At 38.8% G+C, this 24,378-nt stretch overlaps 2 protein-coding genes across 34 annotated transcripts in view; both read right to left on the reverse strand.

Moving 5' to 3' along the window:
* Positions 1 to 1,025: 1,025 nt before the first annotated feature.
* On the reverse strand, positions 1,026 to 18,739 carry LOC134640284 (coiled-coil domain-containing protein 6-like). Its single transcript, XM_063491965.1, has 9 exons — positions 18,403 to 18,739; positions 17,147 to 17,296; positions 15,134 to 15,262; positions 14,457 to 14,560; positions 13,155 to 13,315; positions 9,775 to 9,931; positions 7,503 to 7,603; positions 6,057 to 6,178; positions 1,026 to 2,691 (listed from the first exon to the last, which is right to left on the reverse strand). Exons 1-9 carry the CDS (start codon positions 18,655 to 18,657, stop codon positions 2,488 to 2,490), a joined length of 1,383 nt encoding a protein of 460 aa, XP_063348035.1. The 5' UTR covers positions 18,658 to 18,739; the 3' UTR covers positions 1,026 to 2,487.
* A 2,440-nt stretch (positions 18,740 to 21,179) lies between these two features.
* LOC134640385 (ankyrin-3-like) overlaps positions 21,180 to 24,378 on the reverse strand; it is a 117,372-nt gene continuing 114,173 nt past the window's right edge. For all 33 annotated transcript variants that reach the window (XM_063492149.1, XM_063492155.1, XM_063492164.1 and 30 more), the window contains one exon: positions 21,180 to 23,253. The gene's annotated coding sequence lies outside the window, so the exon portion shown is untranslated. The remainder of the gene's footprint in view (positions 23,254 to 24,378) is intronic.

Here is a 24,378-nt window from a genome sequence, read left to right on the forward strand (position 1 = left end):
CCAGAACTCTCAGCAAGCCTTCAAACAAAGATATACTTATGTCACTCTTAGGATGAGATGTATATTTTGATTTTGGTGAGATTAAGCTGAGTGTATGTGCGAACAGGAACAGTTACGTGCGGAGACCTAATGGAAGTCTAATGTGTTTTGTAGGCTGTCATCCTTGTCCTGTTCTCTTTCCACCACAGGTTATTGCACCCACATTACAAAGGTTTACCGTGTTAAATGATCCTGGAATGACTGATTTATGGAAACCACTCCTCCGGTCTCCATCCAGTTGAAACCGGTTAGAACCATGTGTAGTAGGAAATGAATATCAGACACTGGCACAGTCAAGTCGAGCGTCAGCGGATCTATACAAGAGGACATCACATGATGTGGTTGTTGCAACAGATTAACATCTTAGGATAGAAGATATTTATTTCAATTTGTAGTTAGCAGCATGGCTGGCAACGCAAATTGCTGATCTACCTACCATTTTAATATCAGACTGAAATAGCAGTTAAAATTTGAACATATTTAACAGGTAGATTTAGAAGTTCATTTTTTATCAATTTGATATCATGTTCACAAGTTCAGTCCTCTAAAGATCACTATAAATAATCCAGATAGGCACAGAGTTTAAGAGCATCACATCAGAGGGAGCGTCGTTTTAGCAGAATAGCGAAGTTGTCAGACGACCACAACAGTCTTTAGGATTTATTATTCTGCTGTTAAACATAAATAGCCATGTTTATCCACGCATTTCTCTGGGGACATTTCAAGAGTCACCCTCATGGTGACACACTTTAGAGGAAGTCGGGGAATCACCAGTCATTTTATCCTCTAGGAACTATAAGTGTACCGTAAATCCACTATGGGAGACTGAGTAAGTGGCAGCTGACCTGCTGGTGTCTGTAGAGGGAAAAAAAAAAGTCACTTAGAATTACCCTTAAGGAACCTTTGCAAGCTTTTACAGCAATCTATCATATTCACTGAGCCATTTTGGTAAGACATTAACCCTTGGCAGTCTTACCTGTGTTGAAGTGTACCTACCTGTGCTCATAAACGCATACTGCCCTATAATGTTAAAGGTTGAATATAAAAAAATATAAAAATTTTTCTACTGTTCCAGGTTGTGAGCTTTGTTGGTGCAGTTTATTTAAGGCACAAACATTTTTCATCAACTACTTCAGAGGTTTGTCAGACTCATAACTACCACAGTGAAACATTCCAGTGAAGCTAAATACACAAAAAGATGCATTTTTGAGCCTGTTGAAATGTTCTGTTAAATTAAGCAAGTGCATCAAATCGCAGGCGTGAAAGTGAAAAAAAAAGAAAAAAAGATTGTCTTCCAGGTTTGCTTATCAGTGTTACACCCACAGTCATTACATTACAACTGAATATCAAACGATATTCATAAAATTCACAATTAAAACAGAAGTTGTCATCTCAAGAGCTTTAATCATACATAGAAATTTAGTTCAACAGTACCATTCATTTAGAATGTTTTCGCAGTATGTATATTTAGTGTAAAGAGCATTGTTTTTTCTTTTTTCTGATGGGAATATCCATAAGGATGACAGAAGCTTTCAGAAATACACCAGAGAGAAGATCAGAGAAGAGACTGAGTACATGACTAAGTTGTAACACCTCAGACTATATTTTCAAACACCTCAAAAGGCGACATTTATCTGTGGTTTATGTGTCCATCCTCGTTGATGCTTTTTTTCCTTTTCATTTTAACATAGGAGCAGCAGATCTTTGAATGCTTACACAAACTAAAATACCTGTGCTGCAAGCACCGTTTGATCAATGCCCTATTATAATGGAGAAACTCCAAGCACTCTTCTATGACACCGTTTTGTTGACCTAATCAAAGCCACGTTAAACTTGGGGTTGTGGTGAACTGTTTTACACTGCTTTAATGACAGAGGGTGATCTGGAGTGGAGGACATTACTGCAATCAAGTGTCATATTATAGGCATGAAAATAATTGACCACATCCATCTATTTAGCCATCCAAATCTCTAGCCATACATCCATCCATCGATCGATTGATCCAAACATCCAACCTATCGTAAAACATAACCATGAAACATACTGTATGTGCTGTTTGTGCTATCTTAGAAGCGCCACAACAACAATTCCAACCAGCTAAAGTCCCAAACAAAGAAAAAAAAAAAAAAAAAAAACATGTACAAGACAAAAGGTGGAACAGATAATTATCCTACAAATCCCAGAAGCGATTATTTTTCAATTATCCATTCCTTTTAAGAGAAGTTAAGTAACGCCACATGAAGATTTGGCAGGCAGATAGCCTCACTGAAGGTGAGTAGCTATCTTGTTTCTTTTCCCTCCAAAACTTTTGAAGCTGCGTCTTTTGTTGAGTTGGTACAGAGTAAGAAACTTCACTTCCAGAGCTGGTAATGATGGAAGCTGCTGCATTAGCATCGTGGCATTCAGTGGGCGCACTCACGCGCAAAGACAGAGACTGTGTGTGTGGCTTTAAGGCTGGGAGGGAGGCTGCTGCTGCGCTGTTGATGCGTGCTGTGACATGGCTGCCGGGGAGGACATGGATTGGACCATGGGTTGAGCTGGCGGGGGTAGCGGAGGCTGAGCCTGTTGGGCCCCTGAGTGTGTGTTGGGGGAGGGTGGGGGTGTTGGACGTTTGAATTTGTCAGGGCTGGTGCTTCTTCTTGGGGAAGGCCGCTGTTTGACAAAAGGAGAAAGAAACGAATAAACACAGATTTCTTGTAAATCACAACCAGATGACAGAATTCTAAAAAATTTCATGCAGAAAACAGAGTTTATGGCAAACAGACATTCAGAGAAATTTCGTTTGATCAATACATTTTTAAAAAGTTTATGCGTTTAATTTTTCCCCAGACATAGCCAAGGAGGGTAATTGTGAAAATATCAACTCTTTTTGTGGGACTGTGCCAAGATTACATGTCTCAGTCATGTTTCCCCTCCTGAGCTGTTCATCATGACCTGATAACAGCAATTCTAGCCTGACAAATGGAATAAATGAAAAAAAGTAATCTTTTCGAGGTTCTGATTTCCCAGCCAGTCATTTCCCTACAAATTCTTGTATGGGCTAAGTGGTGACAGTGGTCTGTAACATCCACATAGAAGAACAGAAAGTAAATTCATTTAGGTTATGAAACAGGGAGAATGCTAGGAGAGAGGTATAAATGAGATCCAACAATCGGGAGGAAAGTTTAATAAAAAAAAAGATGCCCCCTACATACATTTTTAATCCAGGTAGTAACTATAAAACTGTACCAGCATGGCAGAGCCCTTCTCAGAGCAGTCTCACTCAGTTTTATGCCTCCCTGCCTATTCCTCAGAAGGACTTATGTCTAAACCATCTCATTATGCCAAACTTTAATGCCCGCTGATTGCAACACTCAGACAGTCTGGGGAGACATCTCAGGCATGCTATTCTGAGGACCAGGGTTACGCAAGTAACCCAAAACTATCATTCCTAGCATTTCACTTCTCACTTTGAAATATGGAGGCTCCCATATTGCCAAAAGAGCTTATCTCCAACAATCAAGAGCACTTAAAAAGTTCAAGCGAAGACCAAGAACTGAGTATTACCTGAGCTGCCTTCCAGTTTTTATCCCATTCGGTTTATAAAACAGGACAAATGTGAAGGGCAGAGGATAAGCCTGCAAGTGCGTGGATTTCCTTGATTGAAATCTACTTCAGACCTGAGTGACAGACCCCATGTGGAATGAGCTTGCAGGTCCACTGGCAAACACAGACCCTGACCTGGACAGGATAAACCAAATGCCTTCATAATCCAGTGTGAGAGCTGTAGGTTTGTAATAATGTAGCCCAGAAAATGAAAAGTTGATCACTTCTCCATAAACTCTTAGTTCTGCATAAATTTGTCAAGCAAAAACAGGATGCAACATGTGCTGCTGCTGTTCTTCAGATGAAGAAGAAGCCAGTGGAGAAAATACCATCAATACAATGGGCAAGCATGAACTCTGACATGCCCTGGGGCAAACAGTGCATGAATGACTGAAGATGCCTTTTCTCTTTAAGTGATCCGCATCTACTCCATAATAGCCCAATCTTTGTAATGGAGCATGCCTGGACAGCAGATCTGCCCAGATGTGATGTAGTGGTCTGTGTTACTAATTAAGGCCAGTCTGGAAGAAGCATATTTGCAAATAGCCTGGATATTCTTTCTGGGAGCAGGGCAGCCTGGGAATCAACTGGTCCCAGCTGTGAATTTCATCTGGCGCCAGCATGTGGTTCAGTGTCCACGACACCAAACTATGTCTCCACTGTCTGCCAGCAGTTTTCTGTAGTCAAATAAGCTCGGCGTACTGCATCCCAGTCTCTTGATGGTGAGACTGGCAGACTGCCTGTATTAAACGGGGGCTTCGACTGGGAATGCCCAGCCTAAGGTAGGAAGGGTAGACCTGTTGTGTGCCATTGCTCGAGACTACTCTCCCTCACATCTCCTCTTGTGTGAGGTAGAGTACAATGTACCATCATTAGCTTAAGTCCTAAAAATAAACCACACAAACATGCACAATGCTAACTCCATACTTAATACAACTGGTACATAGTGTGTGTACGGCAGACAACGTTTACAATCATCGAGGGGATTGTTGATGGCAATTTTGTATCATCACGGTGTTCTCTTGAGGTCAAATATCACTACTGAATCAAAAGGGTGGCTGAACTTAATTCGAGTACTATTTTTGTAAACAGACATACAAACTTAACCGTAATCATTCACTTTGTGAGCAGTCTGTCACAATTTACACACCCCAGCTCATTTCCCACTTTAGTTGATAAGGATTATGACATCCGTTTGTTTATGTAACATAGCTCTATATATACACATTACTACTATCAGAACAGCACTGTGCACCACACATTATTACCCCAAACCAAATCCACATTTGTTCTTACTTTCACTTTTAAATTATGAAATAATTCTGCTTTAAATAAAACTTCCACAGTATAACTACTACAGCAGTATTATAGTTAATGATATTTTCATTAAAACCAGCCTTGCCCAGGTAATGTCAGGGGAAACACTGGTGAGATATTTATATATTTTATGACTTTATGATGCTCTTTTGGATAGGAGGCATAATAGAAACTGGTTGTTTATAGGAACAGGTTCAGACCATGACCCTGGTGTAAAATATTACTATAACATATCTGTATCTTATTAATAAATATACATATATAAGGCAGTGTTGCTTTAGTTATCAGTGTGCTGAAGAGATGGAGACACAGCTAATTGGAGCTTAGGACATTTATGAGTTATGGTAAGTAAGTTCTAGTATTGACGCCAACAATACAAACAATATTTGCAGAAGCCAGTATTCTTTGGGAGTCAAAATCTTGACTCCTATACTGAGTGAATACTGGTGGACACACAGCTACTTATATTCATTTTAAGGACTGTAATATCTGAAAGTCATGACATGGGAATGTAAACAGGTTAGACCTTTAAATAACCACTGAAAGGTGACAGTTAACGTCATAGTCGTTGTTGCATTAAAGATCCACCATGCTGAAGTGTACTGTATTATCAATAGAGCTAGCCTTGACATTAAAAAATATAGACAGGGCAGTAAATTTAACAAAACAACAGGCAGTACATGTCTCCACGTGGGTGTCCTCATTTAAGGTTCATTTAATGGACGCAGTTCACTGATTAAATATAGTTCAAAGATCATGCTGACTCAGAGCAAACTGCTGCTCTTATGAAGTCACAATTAACACAACTTTTAATCATTAAACTTGTTTATCATTTCTATGTACTTGAACTGGAAAACATCTTTATACCCCCAATAAAACTGAAACAATTTTATAATACAAAAGGTTATACACCTATTATTTTTACTGTCAATTATTTACTCGTTTACAGAGCAACTATTTTTGAGTTTTGAGTTTATTGGTCAGAAATTTTGTTTGATGATTAATCGAGAAACTTACCGGAAATCTGGTAAAAAAAAAAAATATATATAAAATAAAACAAAAATGTGTGAATTCTCAATAATTTTCTAAAAGATGATGTGGGTGGTGTCACTTACTGCTACGGCATGAGAGGAGCCTCCGTGGACGTGCAGGGCGGGGGTGTTGTAGTGGGAAATGGCAGCTCTGGACAGTGTAGCTGGAGGAGTGAAGCCAACTGTGTGGGTGCCATATGAGAGACCTATAAGCAAATGGGACAGCCAGAGGGAGAAAGACATTTTATTAAAAGTTAACATCAATTCTAAACACTTTCATTTTCCTCCTCAATACTTACTCCAAGATTACGTCGATATAAGAGGGAAGTTCTTTGTGGCTGGCAGTGTTCTGGCACAGGATGACTGTTTTATCATTGACCAAATATTTACTTTGATATCATACCTTACTGTATCATAAACTAGTACGCAGACCAGAAATGGATGTTAATTTTTTTCTGCACTATTTTTAGCATTAGGTCTGTGCCTAAAGAGAGTAAGGGTGACTGAAATATGATGGTGCTCTCCCTTTTATTATACTAACAATTATTATTTTATTCTTCTTTCTTCTTTCCTATACTTTTACAAATGGTCATTCATTCAATAATAATCTTTACTAAATTACCTATAGTGCCAAGATCAGTAAGCTAGGAGTGTATCCACCGGTTTTAAATTTGAGAGAAAATTTAGACTTCTTTCAGTTTTCTGACATTTAGTTTAAGTCTCATTTTAGTCGACAAAATATAGGATTGTAGTAGACAAAATCTAAATTTGATTAAGTTTAATAAAATAAAGTGTAGGGTGGGAAAGTTTGTCGTGTTTTTAGCTGCTCCACATGTTCACTAAGAGTCTTATTTTCATTGACATCAAATGTGAAATGTGTCTATATGTCTTGCTCTTTTCTTTCTCCCAAACATTGACATTTTGTCACATTTTCAAAACAAAAACAAACAAAAAAAGCTGTACCCTTTCCCAGGGCAGGGCAAATGTGCTCGTCTGACTTTCTAGACCACTTAGTTCTGCTTGGATCTCGTCTCTCCAGAATATTTTCATTTCCAAGGTTTCAATACATGTCATTATGATTTTAGTCTTTATTTATCATCAAAAATTACTGGCCAACAACATTAACACTGGTATCCACATACAAAATTTAGATATTTATGTACGTCTTTTGTTTTGGTCTTTGAGGGGTGCTGGGTTCACGACACTTTAAGCAGAGAACCTAGAGTTTATGATAAAAAAAAATTATAAAACGACAACTGTGGAACGAAAGCTCTGCGGACTTCTAGATGGTATTCAGTGTAAACCCCACATCATGGCCTGTCACGCTCACAGTGAGCAGCAAAGTTCTCCCCGAGCACGAAGCTTATATAAAATGCGGTGTGACAATTAAGCTGTAAATGTGTGGTCTTGATTTGACAGAGTACCTACAAGATTTTAAGATAAAAGCTGGAACAAAGATAAAGCTTGCTGTCTGGCAAAAAGTTTTATTAACCGCTATCAAAGGCCATTTATTGTTGTGTTTTTACCTACCTGGTGATATCGGTCGGCTGGAGCTGGGAGAGGGAGTGTAAGGGATGGGGCTGGACACGGTCCTGGCTCGCAGACCCTGTGCAGACATCTCGTTGAAGTACCTAAAAGTACGACATATTTTTGTAATGCAAAAAGCAATCCAAGCATATTGTAATGGTGTTAAACAGGCAAAAAGTGCTACATCAATGATGACAGTTACTCCTTGAGATGCAATGTGAAAAGCTTCTGTATGGCTACTCAAAGTGGGCTTCTAAAAGTGCTCAATTTGGCTTATTTTGTATGGGAGAAAAACACGATACACTTTCAAGTTCCTAAGGAGAAGATACTGGTGTCGACGTCTGAGTGTGATCAAAGGAGTATCCTGTGCATGCAGAAAACCTTTTTTTTTTTTAAAGCTTTTGCCTAAAATTAACAAAAGTTTTTACTGATAATCAGGAGGAATTAATATAAACAGATTTTACTGCCATATGCTGCTTCTTTGAAATAGCCATATACTAAAGCTATTTAGAGCCCAGCATGGTACAAGCCTTGTTTTCTTCTTCCTCCTCAGCTTTTGTATGCAACAACTAACAGTCAGAGGTATTGGAAGCACATCAGCTATTACAGCTTTGTGTTTTCAGATTAGATTTTATTTTTATTTTGTTCTGACCTTTGTTTTTAATTTGGTTTAGTTTCTCTAGAAGGTTTGCTCATTTCAGTTAAGCTTTTAATTTTTTGAAAATGTTTAGTTTTTATTGGTTTCAGAGTGAGTTTGAATCTTGTAAAGTATTACCTCATGTAGGGCATATGTTGGAAAAAGAGAGCTTTTTTGAAAGCAGCTGACTCACAGTTTTCTATAAGTGCAAAAATCACAGTAAACGTGCCCATTAAAGCCTCATTAGGTAAGCTGTAATGACTTAAAAAACAGTACAAGGATATTTGCTGTATAAATATTTTTCAAGTTGTGATTATTTTCTCAAAATATTTTTTGTTTTTAGTTAACTTTAATAACACTAAAGTGTAACTAACTTTAAAAAAAAGTTAGCTGTGTGATCCTTGCACTCTGACTTGAAAGATGAGTGACACCCATGCATCTGATACAGAGGCCTGAACCAGGTACACAACAATAAAGAAACTTGAACTGGATAGTGTTTAACATACATTTGTTTTTCTTAACCATAACAATTTCTAGTTCAGGGAAAATAGTGGGGGGTTTGTTTTACACCCTCTTGCCACTGTGGAAGGAGACAACACGCAGAAAGTTGATTTAATGTTGTAAACAACTTTGTCTTTCAACATGCTACTAAACTGATTTGACTCAAAGCATTAAACCAGTGAAATCCTTATTTGGTTATGTTTAATCATACACAATGAGCCAATTTGATCAGCAATAGTAGGAAGAGTTGGTATGTTTAAAAAACAAAAATCTGGTGGATGACCCCATACTCAGTGAAGTGCAACAGTGTTTGTTTTGTTTTAGTAAACATAAACCTTGAAGCCACCCCAAACTACTTGGTCTTGTTTTGACTTCTGAATAAAAAGAAGGACCATCTGGTACAACTTGTGTCTGAGGGTTAATTGGTCCCAGGAGTAGAAAGGATTGCACTAAGTTCAAATGGACCATTCACTCACAAACAGAAGGAAGTCTGTAAGGACCATTTAAGCCAAAATTTGGTTTCTTTTAAGTTTCATCAAGAAAGCGCAGGTCTTTCAAAACCAAACAAAGCTAATGCTAATTATTTTGACGCTTCTACATGTATCAGAAGTAAACGTGGTGGTGATGGCATGACCTGAATCTGCAGGTCAATGTTAAACATTCATTAAAAAAAAAAAAAAAAGAAAGAAGAAGTTGTTTTTACAATTAAGATGAAACACCAAGGAATGCGGAACTGATTTAAGCTTGGTGTTTTTTGTGTCTGACAGCCAGCCAAAAAGTTAACAGACACCATGTTGTCACCTTGCTTTATCACAAAGTAAGCCTTTTTAACAGCAACAATGACTGCCTACTGGAAGACCAATCGTTGTGTGCTGTTGTGGCAAACACGCCTTTTGTCATTTGCATTTGCCCTACTTTTGTGCCCTCATCTTTTCATTCTCACAGGTCCCTTTATCCAGCTGGCTATGTCAGCAGTATAAATGCCCAGTGAAGCCAAATGCCTCTAAGAAAGATCGAGCTCCAATGTATAGTTCAATCCATTTAACTCTTTTCCATTTTCTCTTTATTTGCTGGTATGTATGACTTTGTGTATTATTGTGAACTTTTTGATCATCTTTCTATGTTTGTTGCACCTACCTCTCATCATCCATCTCCAGACTGGATTCACTCTCCGATAGTTGTCTACACAGGGCCTCCCTGCGCTCCATTTCTCTCTGAAGCTTTCTCTGCAGCCGGATGTTCTCCTCCCTCATGTGTCGCTCCTCCTCTATATACTGGGCACGTTTCTCTGTATCTGAAAGTGAACATTGTGATTTAAACTTGACAGAATCGCACTATTACTATACAATAACACAAATTACACCTGCACTACTCCTAGCACAACATAATACCCTCTCTTTAAGAGCTGTGAGCGTAACTCAGTTTGCTTGTGTAATACATTGTTGTCATTTTAGGAAAAAAGTGAAAGTAGGTCCAAAACAATCTCAACTAAGAGTAATGCAAGCAACAAGTTTCAGTATTTCTGGTGTCTTGTCACTTGGCTTAGCTTTGGGAGAACGTGTTTAAGGCTGGTCTGACATCCCCACCTAGTGGCGAAATCAAACCATAGCCACAATGATGCCGAATGACAATCCGAGTTGAGCATTATGATCAATGTCTCTAAAATCCACCAATCTTTATCACTTCTTGCTTTCTGAAAAACAAAAAAAATATGGAAAACCTGGGCTTTGAGTCTCATTGCTACAGGTGTATAGAAATCAAAAGCCTAACTGTAAGTGGTGTTATAATAAAGTGGAAGTGTTTAAGAACCACAGCGACTCGGGCTCAAAGCGGCAGACCAAGTAAAGTTGTACAATGTCACCAAATACTGAAGCACACAGAGCCTAAAGGCTCCCAAAGCTCTGCTGACTCAACAGCAGAGGTCCAAACCTCCTCTGGCATTAACCAAGACAAAAACTGCACATCAGGACCTGCATGGCATGCATTTCCATGGCCGAGGAGCTCCTGTAGGTGTAATCTGTAGGCGACCCAGTATTTCGTCCATGTAGTGTTGGTACTTTTTAAATAAGCCGTAAAACAAGCTCTGTTATCAATGTCTGCAACCAAATGCAGTGCTCTAATATTACTCCACATCCTAGGAAAAAAAAGAATCAAATGCTCTAATGCCCAAGGCTGCCTCTATTAAACCACCAGATCACTCCAGCCACAAGCAGTTATGTATAAAGAAGAAAATAACAATGCACAAGATCATTTTGTGTGAGACAAGATCCGAAGTCTGGTTGCATTTTACATGCATCATTTGGATTGAGATTAACTGCTCACAGTTTTCCTACTGCTCCCTATAATTATAAACTAAGTGATAATGACGATATCACCTGATAGCAGCTAGTCATGGAATTCTACAGGACTCTGTGATGGGACCAATACTTTTCACAGTATACATACAGACAAAAACCCTCTCTAAATTTGGGCGAGATGCAAAACCTTCCTCTTTGATAAAGCTTTCTGTGAAGGCTGGATCAGATCACCGTAACCCATAACCAAGTAATCCAGTGAGCACCCCCCCCCCGGACTTTAATTGAATTGAACCAAATTGTAAGGAATGTGTGTGCCATTTTCTTTGCCGGATGCTACTTAAATCTTAATTCTTAGCATTTATCAGTGTCGCGTTTCTAGGGCACAGAGAGAGCGAGAGAAGGCAGGCGAAGAACACAGTGCCAAAACTGCAGTGAATCCCCAAAGACTACTAGTTAAAAAGCCTAATTCAATATCATATATTTTTTTTGAAGTAGTAGTATAGTTTCCCCTCCTTTACAACTATACAGTGTTTTGTTTTGGTTTTTTTGTTGTTTTTTTTTGTTGTTGTTTTTTTTTAATATCTTGTCCATTTGGATACTTGTTAGGCCTAAAGTTTGAGATGTACCCACTTTGACATTTAGTGTCAAGTTCTAGTAATTTATTAATTTGCTACTTTGGACTATTTAGGAGACAGGTGTGTCTGTGTGTTGCACCTGTATAGTTTATGAACGCTAGCTATCTAAACAAGATAGCTAGCCTTAAGCAATAGCTGAGCAAAACAACATGGGTGTGACCTAGGGCTGCTCGATTATGGGAAAAATGATAATCATGATTATTTTCACTGAAATTGAGATCTCGATTATTTGACGATATTTATTTGACAATAACAATGTATTGAATAATGGCTTTAAAGATGTCAAAAAATAATATAAAATAGTGTGCAAATACTGATAACAGTGCAAATGTTTGCAATATAAAAAATAAATGAAAAATGTAAACATCTATGTTTAGTGAACTTCAAAATACTGCATAATACTGGTTGTTCACTGTGTTAATTGAGCAGTGGTCTTTGGCGAGGAAAACGTTACCGCGTTTGTTATCTCCTTGTGTCTCTGGGAGCTAGCGTGAATGGAAGTCTGTGAGGATGAAGCAGGTGTTGTCAAGAGTTTTTTCTCTATGTTCCTTCATTGTTTGATCGTATGTCACTTTGTGAGAGGTCTTCAAATGGTTGAATAAATTTGTAGTGTTGCTCTGTGGTGCAGCTACGACACCGTAGCAAAGTTTCCACACTATGTCTACTTGATCCACGTCTGACTCCGCGAACCCATAATGTTTCCACACCACTTAAGTCGTTTTACCTCTCTTTTCAACCAATGGCATTCTTTCTTCAGCAGTCATTATCCTCTCCTCACCAAATAACTTCCGCTTAGCTTTCCTAGCTTTCCGAGCTTCCCTCGGGTCCTCTTAATTGTTGTGACGCGTGTTCGAAACGCAGAGAGGTGCGCTCGATTTGCCACACGGAGCAGCGCGAGAGGAGGAGCTAATAATCGGCTCAGTCATTTTTAATGATCGTTGAAAGCCAAGATCGTAATCACGATTAAAATTCGATTAATTGAGCAGCCCTAGTGTGACCAGAACACTAACTCTACGGCTTCAAAATGTGGCATCTAAAAACCAAAGGGGGATGTTACAGTGGCAACATCCATCCATTAAACGTGTTCATGGTAATATTCTGATAGGTTATCAGTCACCAATATGGACAATCTTTTCTTTTTCTTTTAATAAAAGGAAGGGCACATGTAAGCACTTGTAACACTGCTTCCTTTTGGGGCAAAATAACGAGAATCAACTAGATTAAGAACAGAGTTCAGGTTAACCATTTCAAAAGAAGGAATCGATTACGGATTACAACCTTTCTTAGTGTCTTGTTTTTTAACAGTGTGCAGCTCCATTCCTTTCTTTTTCTCCTTTCCACCCAGTGTAATATGACCAGTAAATAATAATGTAACATGACTGTATATTGCATTAGAACATATCTACAGAAATATGAGTATGGAGGCACCAGGCTAGAGAGGATCCTGTTTTTTCCAAGTGGACACGCACAGGCACTTATCCGAGAATCAATTTTACCAACCACTTCCTTAATCAACACTTGAGGGCATCTCTCCCTTCAGACTGACTTTCCTTCTGATCATGTGACAAGTTGAGTGGCCACTTACGCTGCAGCTCAGTGGTGCGCAAGCTCTTCTTAAGCCTCTCCACCTCATTTTTCAGGAAGCGGATATGCCGCATCATGTTCTCTGGTGAGTCGATTTCCATGGAAACATCTCTTGGAGATGGTGGAGCCGACACAGGCTGGTCCAGCTTCTCCTGAAGGATTCTAGTTTGGAAAATTGGAAAAATAAAACACAGGATTATTATTATTATTATTCAAAATGTTCTATTTATTATTATTTGTATTTAAAAAAAAAAATACTAATTAGATGTATAACCTTTAAGTTAATTTTGCATAAATGCCCAATTACATATATAAACAGATAATTAATAGTTCAGCTTACTGTTATTTATTTGTCATAAAACTGCAATTTAAAAGAAAAGTTACTCATTGCTGTTTATTTGATTTTAATGTTTAAGTTAAAATTAATAAACTAATTACTTTTTTGTTTTACACAGACATGCAATGAATATAAAAGATACACTGGCACATTTTTATACTAACTATAAAATAAAACAATGCAAACAAACATATTTCTTTCATATAACAAGTACTTAACCCATTAGTAAATGTATAAATTAATTTCGTCAAAAATGATAAGTAAAAGTCTTTTTCCCCCCATTTAATACTACTATTTGAGTTTGTAGTTGGCTTTTTCTTTTTAAAGATATTGGGCTAAAACCATCAGGTTCATGGCATATTTAGCGTACTTTACCATTTTGCCACTTTTTCCCAAAGAAAAGTCTTGAAGTTTTTAAAAACAATCGGAAAAAGAAACACGCAATTGTTATGACTTAGTGACATTTCACCCACACGTTTATGCTCACTGGTCGGTTAACTCAATCATCGTTGTATGTAAACAACATTTCTCATGATTCTACATTTGTTTCTCTTCATGCTGGAAATGGAAAATAAACTTGCTTGTGTCACTCTCTCTCTTGACACTCTCCTCTCACCAACAGCAGTCCGGTGAGAAGAGCTGTGTGCTTTTAAAAAAAGAAAAGTGACTTTTTGGAAAAGAGTTGCAACAAAGTTGGCAACAATAAAGTAAACTGAAGCATTCATCTACTGTCGGGAAAGAGCAAAGGAAACTCATCTGCCCACTGAACAGAAGACCATATAAAGAAATCCAAGATAAGCCAATGTTAGCTTGTCATAAAAGATGAAAAACTTTGGAAGCTTCTTTTGGAAGTATTCAGCTGAGTCTGTTTTAAAATGTTTACCTCATCGTTTTGAACTTTGGCCACAATTAATCTAATCATTATGTATATGACCACAGAAAAAGAAGCACAGTATGTCTCATCACCTTTTCTCAGCCTCCAGTTTGTCCATTCGCTTCCACAGTCGGTTGACCAGAGCTTCTTGTTCCTGCTCTAATGTGTTCTCAAGGTCGATCTTCTCCCGCCTCAACTGAAAAATGAAAGATAAAGCAGAGTGTGGCAGAAAGAGAAACCTTGAAGTTGAAATGCATTCACAAGCGTTCAGGATTGTGCACAAAAACACTGTATCACAAATCCAAGATCTCAGTTCAGAGTTTGTATTCTAAAAGTTAGAGGCATATGACATGTCATAATGATTTTTTAAAGTAGTTTAAGAACGTAAATATTTGTATTTTATTGCTAAGATTGGTGTCTTTAAGAAGCTGAGACAGATTTTTAGGTGAAATAACCTCTGGTTCTATTTGTATCTGGCCAAGATGCACAGTGGCATCGCACTGCATCAATCTGACACGTTAATAAGCGAGCACCAACAACGAATGCCTGCACATCTCCTGTCAGGGCATGGAGACATTATGCAGTGGCTTCAGCAGGTTTGACCCAGCCACAGACCAAAATGTTCTTTCCACTTAAAATTCAGTGGGAAGAAAAACGACGTTGAGATTTTTTGCATCTCACTCTACCATGGCGACTGAACAAATGGAAGTTTAAGGAATTAACTGCACTGGATGAGCAAATCTTTCCCATTTTACCATAATAAGCATACCTGTTCCAGGGTTAGCTGCTTTGAAATGGTTTCGTTCTCCATTTTCTTGATCTTTTTCATGAGCTTGTTAACCTGGAACTCCTGCTCCTGCTCCAAATGCTGCTCCAACTCAGCCTTCTCATGCTGGAGCTAAAATTTAAAAGGAGAGAGCAGTGCATTGACAGATGAAGAGAAGAAACAGATGAGTAAAAAGGGAGAGGAGAAAAACAACAAACTCACAATGAGACATGCAAAAGCTGTTTGATGACCACAGCTTATACAATGAAATAATGATAAAAGACAGCGTCATTAGACAATTCCACTGGTTTCAGGGTAAACTTCCCAGAAGAACAGACAGTATAAAATAATGTTTTGGCAACCCAAGTAATCACTTCTGGCAGTTCACCAGCATGAAAAAGGGTGCGGCTCAGTGCTGATTCAAAATGGGACAGCTCTGTGATGGATTATATAAATGATTACTCATTATGGGGAAAGAGATGCAAATTCACTTAAAGGAAAAAAATGGAGAAGGAAATATAACCATTTCCATCATGCTGTTGAGAAAAATAACTAGAAAACCTCAAAACATCAGTCTGTTTAAACTTACAATGATTCCATTCATGGAGAGTCGAGTGCTCTGCAGTATCCTGGATGCAAAACCACGTTACCAAGTTGTGCCCCACCCAAAGTCCAGGCATTTTTTCCTAATTAAAACTAACCATTTTGTTTTAATAAGGTGCCTTGCTTCAGTTAACACTAGAAACTATTTTATTAAAGCAATCCAACTCTTTATACTGTGTGAACATTATAAACAGACTCAAGAATAAATGCCAGACTATGAAGTCCTTGGAGAGAGATTATATTCTACTAGGCTCTTCTGTAAGCAGAGGCTCTTTCTGACTGGCACCAGAACAAAGGCAATGTTGGATGGGACTCTGTTTAGTATCATGTGCACTAATAATAAGTATTAGAGGAAAATAGAGAGTTTCATCGGCTTCCTTTAAAATAGGTACTGTTGTTTTCAGTACCATCAACAAAAATGAAGAGGGCGGGATATTAGGAATATGTAATGCAGCCCAGTACACCTTTATGGTCTCAATTTTACGTTATCAGGGATGTTTTTTGGTTTATTTACAAGATAATAGATAATATTCAGCACAGCCTATGGTCATGTGAATGTTTAAAATACAAGGCACAAGTTTAAAATCAGGGCTGGGGTGCTTGTGTTGTTAGGCTATTTAAATACAGACAATGCAGCTAAAAAGTCCAGCAAAAGTAATGGCTGGGAAAACCCAAATAAAACAAATTTGTCCCAAAAATGCTTCTGCATAGAGTCATTTGCATGCCCTGTATTATAAATTTTGATATTCAGTTGATTTTACCATCTGTCACCCCAATTTTTAAGCAACTAATCTACTGACATAGGCAGATACAAGTCTGTTGCATGTTAAATTCTAAGATAAGAATATAAAAAAAAAGCCCAAATAAGTACATCTGTATGACCTTAAGCAGGTTTTGCTAAGACATTTGCATGCATCTCTTTCACACCCCTACTTCTTTAGATATCAACAAACCATTAGTCACCCTACAGCTATCTATTCAAAATGTGAGAGCAAGTGCTATATGCTCTGTAGTTGGGAAAAAACGATGTGGAAAACAGACTGAACCAAATAACTGACAACAGGAGGAGAGTAATTTGAGAGTCATTTAGACGTGCTAGCAGCTGCAGTGAAGTCATCTTGAGCTTTTCCAGGCTTCAGGCAAGTAGAATTGCAGTTGATGATAATGCACTAGCTGCTGTGTGCATAGACAAGCACCCCGCACATCATGAACAAGAGCAACAATACTTAAGAAATTTGCATAACACAGCATGAAGAAACGATATACCACACTGACGTTTGTGATCAGTAAGATAACAGGGTAAAAAACTTTAAACTAATGTTACACTACTCTCCACTCTGTGTGGCGTAAAGAACTCCAAAATGTGCGTTAAAAGTGTGCATCTCCCCATCCAATCTTGTTTCTATCACTCACTTGCATGAGTTTCCTTGACAGTTCATTGGTGAGGAATTCTTCCTCCTTCTCATAGTTGACTGCCAAGGTTTCCTTCTCCTTCTGAAGAGCCTGGATTTTCTTGAACAAGGTGTTACTGATAAATTCTTCCTCCTGCTCTGCTCTCGCTTGCTGTGGGACAGAAAACACAAAAAGACACAGCGACAGAAGAGATATCAGTGACATAAACTCTTGCTTCTGGCACATCACACTGTTTTTACCTTTATCCTGATTAAACTATAACTTACTGACAGTGAGGGGAAACATGCACCAATCAACTAAAGACTGCTGCAGTGATGCTTGCCAGCCAAAGAGGAAGCATAATTCTTTCAAATGACTCAAGAGATATTGCAGCAATGGGTGACTGAGAGAAACATGGGCTGGGGGGGGCGGATAAAGAAATGTGTTAGGACAGCTAGAACAGCTAGCATTACACTGCTTGTGATACATGCGTCCTTGCCACTCTCAAATTCACCCATCCCTTATTCTCTCCTGACCTCAAAAATAAATTCTGCTTCGCAGGCCGTTATGAAAAACAGAGCGGATTATAAAAGCCAAACAGCTAGTTAAGCTTCACAAATTTACACAGAGGGTGGACAGTGTGAAAGTGTGGTTGGGTTTGCAGACGTTTAGAGCGTGGCATTTAGCTAGCACGCTAAGTTTGGCCTACATATTTCCCATCTATCCAGCAGATCGGTTACACATTTTTATGAAGCTAGGACTGATTAACCGAGCATGAAGAAATATGACGCATCAGTCGGTGCCAAGGCTTCTGGTGGGCTATTTATTTTCACTGAGTTACCATATCCATGTTGGCCATAGCGTGGTGACAATGCCGAGCAGTGAGTAATCAGCTGACCACACATCTACAATCAATCTGTTAACTCGCATCGTGAGGTGCCCACCCAATTTTTTTGACGTTTTTTTCTGGTTGACGTTAGCAATTCATCTAACGTTAGCCACGATTAGCAACACAAAATAACACAAAGCAAAGTAGCAGGATATCGCAGCTCGACCACCTAGCAGACGTTGTCCCGCTGGCTAAATTAGCAGGTAGCTAATGTTAGTAGGGCTAACATAACAGCAAAGAATTAGGGCCGAATTCAGGTAACATTTCCACGTAGCACTCATTCAGCTTTTATCAAACAACACTCGCTAGCGCTAACTTACTGTCAAATGCAAAACAGCAAACGGGGTGGGGATAGCATCTCGCTAGTTAGCTAGCTAACATTACTCACAATGGTGACGCTAGCTTTGCGGAGGTCCCGATTCTCCTCCTGCAGGGCTTTGCACTTGAGTTTAAATGTTTCCAGCTCAATTTTAAGAACTTTATTCTCCTGCTGTAACGAGGCCAGTCGGTTGGTCAGTTCCTCCAAACGAAACTGTGAAATGACTATGCTCGGTTTCCCCGAATTTGAAGCGGAGGACGACATCGGGGTGGCGGAGCTGCTCCCCGCTCCATCGGTGTCGCTCTCGCTTGCGCTGTCCGCCATGGCTGTGCGACGGTGTGTGTGGTGGAGAAGAGAAGACGACGGCAGCTGCAGCGTTTGAGGAGCGCAGACAGCAGAATGGTACACTGCGTGACCTTGCTCCCGCCTAACGGTATAGCACCCCCAATGGGATGTCTCCAGTACTACCTAATACACCCATAACATGAAATGCATCTTTGGAAACCCAATCCGAGACAGGATTGCCAGCAAAATGGGAAATTTAACACACAACACCACACCCTAAACGACGTTTTATGCCTAACACGACAACATCCTTAAAGTAAACACTGTATAACCCTACTTATACAGTGTTTACTTGTCAGCTGTTGTGTTGACAATATGACATTATGCTCATTTTATACAATACTGTGAAAAAGTATTTCCCAGCCTTCTGGATTTCTTTCTTTTTGTATATTTTTCCACTCTTACATGTTTCAGATCATCAAATATGCTTTAATATTTGACAAAGATAACCAGAGTAGTGCCAAAGTATCTCGATCAGATTTAATTCCAGATTTTGACTAGGCTGCTCCAAAACTCTCATTGTGTTTTTTGGAGCCATTAGGAGGTGGACTTGCTGGTGTATTCTGGATCATTGTTCTTCTGTATAACCCAAGTGCATGTGCAAGTGCATGGACTGATGGCCAGACATTCTCCTTCTGGATTTTCTGGCAGAGTTGTAATGAGATACAGACCTTCCAGAAGTTCCTTAGGTGTTGTTCTGGCTTCTTTTATGATGACATGGTTGAGTCATCGATTCGGCGAATTCTGGTAATTTGCCCAATTCCTGGGAAGATGCACTACTGTCCCAAGTTTTCTCCATCTGTGGATGTCGGCTCTCACTGTGGTTCAATGGAGTCCCAAACCTTAGAAATGGCATTGTGAACATTTCCAGACTGATAGATGGCAATGACTTTGTTTCGCCTGTGTCTCTGAGTTTCTGCAGCTCCTTAATAAATGAAATCATCGTTTAATAACTGCATTTTGTGTTCACTCAGGTTATCTTTTTAACATTAAAATCTGTTTGATTTTCTGAAACACTTAAGTGTGAGGAATGTGCAAAAAGATAAGAATTCAGGAATGGGGCAAAGACTTTTTCACAGCACCGTATACATCTTTTTATTTTCAGGCTTTCAGAAAAATGGTCCATATAGACCAATCATGCCTTACATTGTCAGTGTTGCTCATGTTTTTTTTTAAGGGAAAATTGCCAAGCCAACACTACAAACTAAAACGAACCTGTTATGCCCATTCTACAGATACACACAGCAAAGCGGAGACCCACGTCCTCCCACCAGCCAAAATGCCCTCACACAATAAGTCCATGGTGAGAGTTAGTCAACTCAGATAGTGAACAAAAATTCAAAAATTTACATGTAAGGTGAAGGTCATTTTTTCCAATGAGAGAATTTGCTATATTCCGCAATGGAAATCCTCCATTGTGGATCCATCCCTGAAGATCCAGAGAAGAATTAGCCAGTATGCAGTGGACAAGAGACCTAATTGTACCCAAACAGGTTTTTATAAAGCCCCCCCCCCAAAAAAAAATGGTGAATCTCCTCCCAGATGCATGAAAGCTCCAGGTTCTGTGTTACATTTCATTACAAAGAGGGGGTTGATTTTTCAGCTTGCTCCACAGCAGTGGTGTCTAATGTAATCTGTGGATTATTTTAAACAATGCTCATCTTTAAATCAAAGAAGCATAAAGTAGGTCTAGCAGGTTGTGTGTTTTCTTGGGATAATCTTGCCACTGTAGTCATGGTCACAGGATGATGTGGGAAGAACTGCTTTAAACACTCTAATGAATCAGTAGGCGGCACAGTGTTTTTCTTTTGTGTTCCACCTCGTATTAAAGATGATCATGCTTACTGGACAAACTCACTGGCATTTATGTCTTTTAGCAACAACATTAAAACCATCTGCCTACGAATGTGTGGCTTCCTCACATGCCAAAACAGGTCTGTCCAAACAGGGTACTGACAAAGAACCTCTGGGCTTACAGGTTTTTTGCTGTGGCCATTACCTTCAGGGACTGGGATGTGCCCGGTCTTCAACAGCATTTAGACGGGTGGTACATCAAACTAAATATTGTTACAAAGTAAGATCCATATGAATTGCACTGTAAGAAAATCATCAGTGTTACTCATTTTACCTTTATTGTGTTTTAATGTAGGAACTAACAAGTGTTAATGTTATTGCTACTGCATTATCTTACCATCTTTGGCATCCAATATTGAACTTGAGCTTTATTATGTTAAAAAATCATAAGGCTAAGGCATGAGAGATGTTGCTATGAAATGTCTACGGTATAGTTTACATTTTTTCCATCAGCTGGAAGGAGAAAGTGTTGCTGCCTGGCGCCCAAGGACACTTAGGTGAGGAGAAACACATAATTTTGGTTGAAGGGCAGTAACTCCCACGACATCACTACTCATCACTGCCATCGTTCAACTTACATAATAATAATAATTAAAGAAAAAACATTCAAGGACACAAAGATAAGAAGAGAAACAACTGTACTGCAAAATCACTGCATTTTATTGTATTTTTTTTGTAGTTTTTAGGTTGATTTTTTTTAAAGACGTTTGAAACATTTGTGATGGCATCATTGCTGTTATAGCCTCTAAAAGACCTTGAATAACCAAAGTGCTAGAATAGTTATATTTCAATGGCTTCACTCTGTTAGTAAGAATTGTACATCAAAAAATCTGCTCAGGTGAAAACACATATCAAAGAAAATTAACAAAATTGATACTTCAACCATATCAAAGTATCCTCTACCCCCTGATTGACATAGTAGTATAAGGGGATGTGGTACAGCACCCTATCTGACTTCCTTTAATACTCCCACCCAAAAAAATGAAAAAAAAGTTACATAGTTTTCATGTCCACAGCATAGACATCAGCATACTGAGCCATCGCAGCAGTAGAACACCACACTTGAACTACATGGGCATCTAATGAAAACTGATACATAAATTCCTAATGTCATGTAAAGTGTGTAAAGTAAAATTTTGTCAGTGAGCTAGTGAAAACAATTCTATTCGACACTGCATATACAGACTCTCAAGCCTAAAGAGATCACACAGTTTCAGAGTTAAAACACAATTTATTTAATGCTTAAATAACTGGTTCTGACCATCCAGTGTTTTGTCATACAATATGCTATTTGGAGCTACAATCAAATAATGTCTTTATGTGTCCTTAATGTGAGTAAGTTTTAAATTAAGGAAATACTTCACCAAAGAATCCAAAGTGAAATGCCCCAGTTTTCCTTTAATACCACAGCAGCCATTAGAAAACCAAACTGAAACACTGCTAAATGTTTACAAACAGTCTTACAGTGTACAGAGACTCCTAAACCTTATAGCCAATATGCACAATACAAGTATAATTTTACAGCGAGCCAGCCTACTAGCATTTACATTCTGATTACTTCGTTCCTGTAGCAGAAGCTGCCCTCCAGTTTTACACAGACAGACAAGACATCACATCCTCAAGAAGCTAGAGATTTTTTTTCATCCTCACCCCAACATGATAAATGCTTTAATGGTATCCTTTTTCAATTTGAAATATAAAATCGGTGACAAACGTCAGGGCTATATGTGTATAGTGATAAAGGGATTCATTTGAATACAGTGTTTTGCAAACCTGTAAAAATTGTAATTAAAATAATGTGAACAGCATGCATGAAAATATGAGTACTCTGAAAGGCTCCTTTTTTTGCAGGATTAGATCCATTCCCACTTTGGGAATTACAGAAATTAGATTTTTTTCTGGAAATTTCTTCTGTTAAAATCAAACCAGCTTTTTCATGTACAAACATTATACCTGTTCTAGTAATTAATTATACAAGAACCCGTGAAGTTACACTCAAATCTTTAAAAGTGAAATCGTTTCAGTAAATTTTGAAAGCACTTGAAAAGGTCACTCTCCTCAGTGCGTTCGCAACCAGCAACTTGTCCATTTGATTTAAAAGAATTATACACATTATAATTTTATATACAGGAAAAAAAAGCTTTTGTGTTAGTTGTGTTTAAGTTTTAAAAAGGAAGGAAAAAAAACCCCAAACAATTTACATCCTGACAACAATGGGTTCAAGAAAAAACTATAAGGCGAGTGTTGAAGTTGGATCAGAAGTGTCCATTCGGTTTTTTTTGTGTGTGTTATTGTGTCTACCTCATTCTTTTCACCCACCATGTGCATTGAGCTCTTGTGCCATCTTTGGTCACAGTTGCACCTGTGTGGTTGTCAGTAATGGAGTCTCTGTCGTTTTTCGCAACAAACGACGCTCCTCCAAAAAGCTCTCACAACACCAGTGGACCGATGGCACGTATTGTTTCACACAAAACAGGAAGCAGGATCATTGTCCACTGGTCCACCACAGTCAGAAAGTGAGAACTTCCTGGTCCTTTAATTGACAGGGAGTGAGTTTTTCATGCTCATGCGCAAGTCAGAAGGGTTGACTCCTTTCATGTGAAAGCCATTTATTTAGAGCAGATAGTGGCACACTGGACCTTTGCTTTAAGTCCTCGAACCTGAAGTCTTAGCCCTCTGAACACTTGTTCCCAGGAAACGTTGAACTTGGTTCCTCTGTATCTGGAAGACAAAACAGTACGTCGCATATTGCAGCACATTTACTGTCACCCTCTTGAAGCTCATACAATACATTACAACTGACAGTGCATTGCCTAATATTGAGTATTAAACTGAATTCAAAGGGTGTAACGTGTACAATGTTTTTCTTAAGTGTTTCATTCCTTTGTATAACAAAATGATAACACATTAACAAGACCTGATGGTACATGGGTTGTTATGGTGACCTCTGTTACCATAGAAACTCTTTGGCAGACTTCATGGCAGTGCCATCCCATTTCTGCGCAGATGGAATGATTCACCGCAAACATACGGGTGAGCAGCAGTAGGGATTAACAGTCTGGCCAGTGGGATAACAAACTCTTTTTGGATGGGACAAAGCTGTTGTGAGTTGGGGATTTAGTGGACAAAGAAAAGGCGTGGAGGGTTTTAGCGGGGCAATATAATGCTGAGGTGTGTAGTGACCCTCAACCCTGTTCCCTTTGTAAATGTTTTCTATTCATTCACACTGAGGGAACGCAGAGGACAGAAAATCTGCCAGGGGATAACCAAGCTCATGCCAGTTTCTTCTTTGCTTTGAGTTTGAACTATCTGACTAAATTGATGATTTCATTTACTTTAATACTGTGGATACAGGCATCTCATGTGCAGCACTGTGCAAACGTTTGAGCAGCTTCAGAGGTTCCCAAATGTGATGCTGTAGAGTATGTAAAGTATAGTATTTATTGAGAGTATGTAAAAAAAAATTGCTAGTTTTCTTCAGGATCATTCTCCTTTTGCATGATTTGAGCCAAGCTTTTGACTCTAGGGTACTCTGGTATACAGAGTTCATGGTCAACCCAATGACTGTAAGGTGCCCAGGTCCTGTGCCTGCAAAACAAATCCAAATCACCCCCCTTCCGCTTTGACAGCTGGTATCAAGCGTTAGTAATGATGTGCTGCTTTTGATTTTTGCCAAATATGGGTCTGTGCAATACAGCCAAACATCTCCACTTTGGTCTTGACTGTCCAAAGGACATTGCACATTAAGTCTTTCTGGTTTCTTCAGATACAACTCTGCAAACCTAAACTGTGGTGTCGTGTTCTGTTTAGACAAGAGAGGCTTTCTCTTAATGGCACATCCAACTT

This window comes from Pelmatolapia mariae, linkage group LG13, assembly GCF_036321145.2.
Source record: "Pelmatolapia mariae isolate MD_Pm_ZW linkage group LG13, Pm_UMD_F_2, whole genome shotgun sequence".
Lineage (NCBI taxonomy): Eukaryota > Metazoa > Chordata > Actinopteri > Cichliformes > Cichlidae > Pelmatolapia > Pelmatolapia mariae.

What these genes read in the sequence shown, in the direction of transcription:
- LOC134640284 (XM_063491965.1), bottom strand. Translation starts at nt 18,657, where the DNA reads ATGGCGGACAGCGCAAGCGAGAGCGACACCGATGGAGCGGGGAGCAGC. An exon ending in TGTCAAGGAAACTCATGCAA is followed by an intron (nt 15,263 to 17,146) that starts GTGAGTGATAGA and finishes TTTAAATTTTAG; the next exon opens with CTCCAGCATGAGAAGGCTGA. An exon ending in CAGCCGACCGATATCACCAG is followed by an intron (nt 6,179 to 7,502) that starts GTAGGTAAAAAC and finishes ATTTGCTTATAG; the next exon opens with GTCTCTCATATGGCACCCAC.